This window comes from Frankliniella occidentalis, unplaced genomic scaffold, assembly GCF_000697945.3.
Source record: "Frankliniella occidentalis isolate FOCC.00 unplaced genomic scaffold, Focc_3.1 Scaffold54, whole genome shotgun sequence".
NCBI classification, from domain to species: domain Eukaryota; kingdom Metazoa; phylum Arthropoda; class Insecta; order Thysanoptera; family Thripidae; genus Frankliniella; species Frankliniella occidentalis.
Window position 1 is genome coordinate 1199504 of NW_026267184.1, and position 2327 is coordinate 1201830.

The 2327-nt window shown below is 60.8% G+C and overlaps 1 protein-coding gene across 1 annotated transcript in view; it reads left to right on the forward strand.

The window, feature by feature from the left end:
* LOC113216614 (delta and Notch-like epidermal growth factor-related receptor) overlaps positions 1-2327 on the forward strand; it is a 92545-nt gene that overhangs the window by 85745 nt on the left and 4473 nt on the right. Inside the window, exons 6-7 of the mRNA XM_052267576.1 lie at positions 1209-1523; positions 1866-2008. Of these exons, the coding sequence (XP_052123536.1) occupies positions 1209-1523; positions 1866-2008 (458 nt within the window). The remainder of the gene's footprint in view (positions 1-1208; positions 1524-1865; positions 2009-2327) is intronic.

A 2327-nucleotide genomic window follows, 5' to 3' on the forward strand; every position in this document is an offset into this window, starting at 1 on the left:
CCCTTGCGGAGTAGTTGGCCGTGTGAGCGGAGTGAAAGGCGCGCACACGCACGCACACACACGCGCGCCCGCGCAAACGTAAGCACTGTATACGCCCGTCCGTCAGCTCGCTCGTCCGTCCGTCCGTCCGTCAACTCGCTCGCCCGTCCGTCCGTTCGCGCACCACACGTCCAGCTGCAAAGAAGAAGGGGCGGTGCGTAAAATTCGGCAATAAAATTAGCCATAAAGAATGTGTGCGCTCGCGCGGGCCGGCTGTAAATCGAGTAGTAAAAGGGGAAGGGGAGGTGGGCAGGCGCGGTGGCGGCGGCGCCGCGCACCACCACTCCGTGCGTACGTGCGGCGCGAGTACGTGCGCGAGTACGTGCGCGCGCTGCTCGCACATCCCGAGGCGGAGGGGTGTGCTGCCCACTCTGAGGTCCCCACCACCACCACCCCGCGCAGGCTCCTGGATTCAATAGCAGCGCGCTGATTTAAGACCCTCGCCGCGAAGTATTAAAGCAAGCGCGCTTGCGGGGGGCGGGAGGGGAGTGGAGGAGGCGGGTGGTGGGGCTGGTCCGGGCTGGTCCGTGTGGGCTGAGTAAAAGGGCGGGGAGCACAAGAGAGCCCACGAGGGGTGGAGAATGAGACGTGAAATGTCGAGACATACACACACACGTCTCGGCCGGTCTCCTTTCCTTCACAATCAATCGATTCGCACCGCCGCACACAGCGCCCGCCCACTCTCCTATACACTGTGCCGCATTGCACGCGTGCCAACGAGCGGCCTATGACCCCTACCCCTCTGACTCGGGGGCGTCCGAGCGGAACGTGAAACGTCCGTGTTTATATCCTCTGTCTTTCATTCGGCAAATTTACTCTCAGTCAGCTCGGCGCCTGTGAGATTCCGGGTAGGCCACTGTGCAGTACACGCATGCACTGCAGGAGAGATGTTGCCTACCCAACAGGCGGTATACGAGACATCGACGATGATTATTGACGGTCGGACGGAAATTCTGAATGGTACCCAAGGCGCCAGAGGTCACGTGTGTCTTCTTATGAACGTGGTACATACAGTTATAAAGTATGCGATGGGGGACTTCCAGTATCCGTCGGCATTCACCTGATCAAATGACAAACTTTTTTTTTCTTTTCTCCCCCCTTTCTTTGGGATTGTTGTCTCTATACATGTTCTGTCTACTACATGTCTGACTCTCGTTTGTCCCGCGCAGGCTTCACGGGCGACCGGTGCGAGGTGGTGACGGACCCGTGCGACTCGGAGCCGTGCCGCAACGGCGGCTCCTGCCGGCGCAGCGCGCGCAACGGCACGCAGTGGTGGTGCCAGTGCGCGCCGGGCTTCCACGGCGTGCAGTGCGAGCGGCCCGTCCTGGCCCTGGCCGCCCCCGAGGACCCCGTCGTCGTCGCGCCCGCCACCCAGGTCGCCGCCGTCGTCGTCGCCCCCGCCGCCTCGCCTTGCGTGCCCTCGCCCTGCAAGTACGGCCTGTGCATCAGCAAGGGCGGCCAAGCCTCCTGCTACTGCCAGCCAGGTACGCTGAGCCTTGACAATGAAAGGTCGTTCGGAAACATTGTGGACTTGGGGCACAAATATTATGTGATCCGAAAAGGATTCGCCATGGCCATTATTAGAGTCCATGGGAGACCGTATGATATTTCTACCCGGGGAACAACTACCATGGTGCCCCTAATGGACTCATATGATCGTCGTCCTGAACCGTGGGTGGGACCCCATAATAATTGTATTCCCCGAAAGTCCGAAAGTCCACGTGGTTCCCGAATAATTTTCATTTTTGAATCAATACGAATCGTCATAAAAAAAAATTGTAAACCCCTCTACACTTAAGTGCAAACTATAACTTTTTTTCCGGCAGGATTCACGGGCAAACGATGCGACTTGCAGTTCCGCATGTGCGGCTCCATGCCGTGCCTCAACGGCGGCGACTGCGTGGACGTGGTGGACGGCTTCACGTGCAAGTGCGGCCCGGGCTACTCGGGCGAGCGCTGCGAGAACAAGGTACGGACGTCGGACAGGGCGTCGGACAGGGCGTCGACCAAACCAAGGCGTCGACCAAACCAAGGCGTCGACTAAACCAAGGCGTCGACTAAATCAAGGCGTCGGCGTCTGCTATGGTGGCGTCGACGGCCACGTCGGCGTCAGCCATGGCGTCGGCCACGTCGGCGTCAGCCATGGCGTCGGCCACGTCGGCGTCAGCCATGGCGTCGGCCACGTCGGCGTCAGCCATGGCGTCGGCCATGGCGTCGGCCATGGCGTCGGCCATGGCGTCGGCCATGGCGTCGGCCATGGCGTCGGCCATGGCGTCGGCCATGGCGTC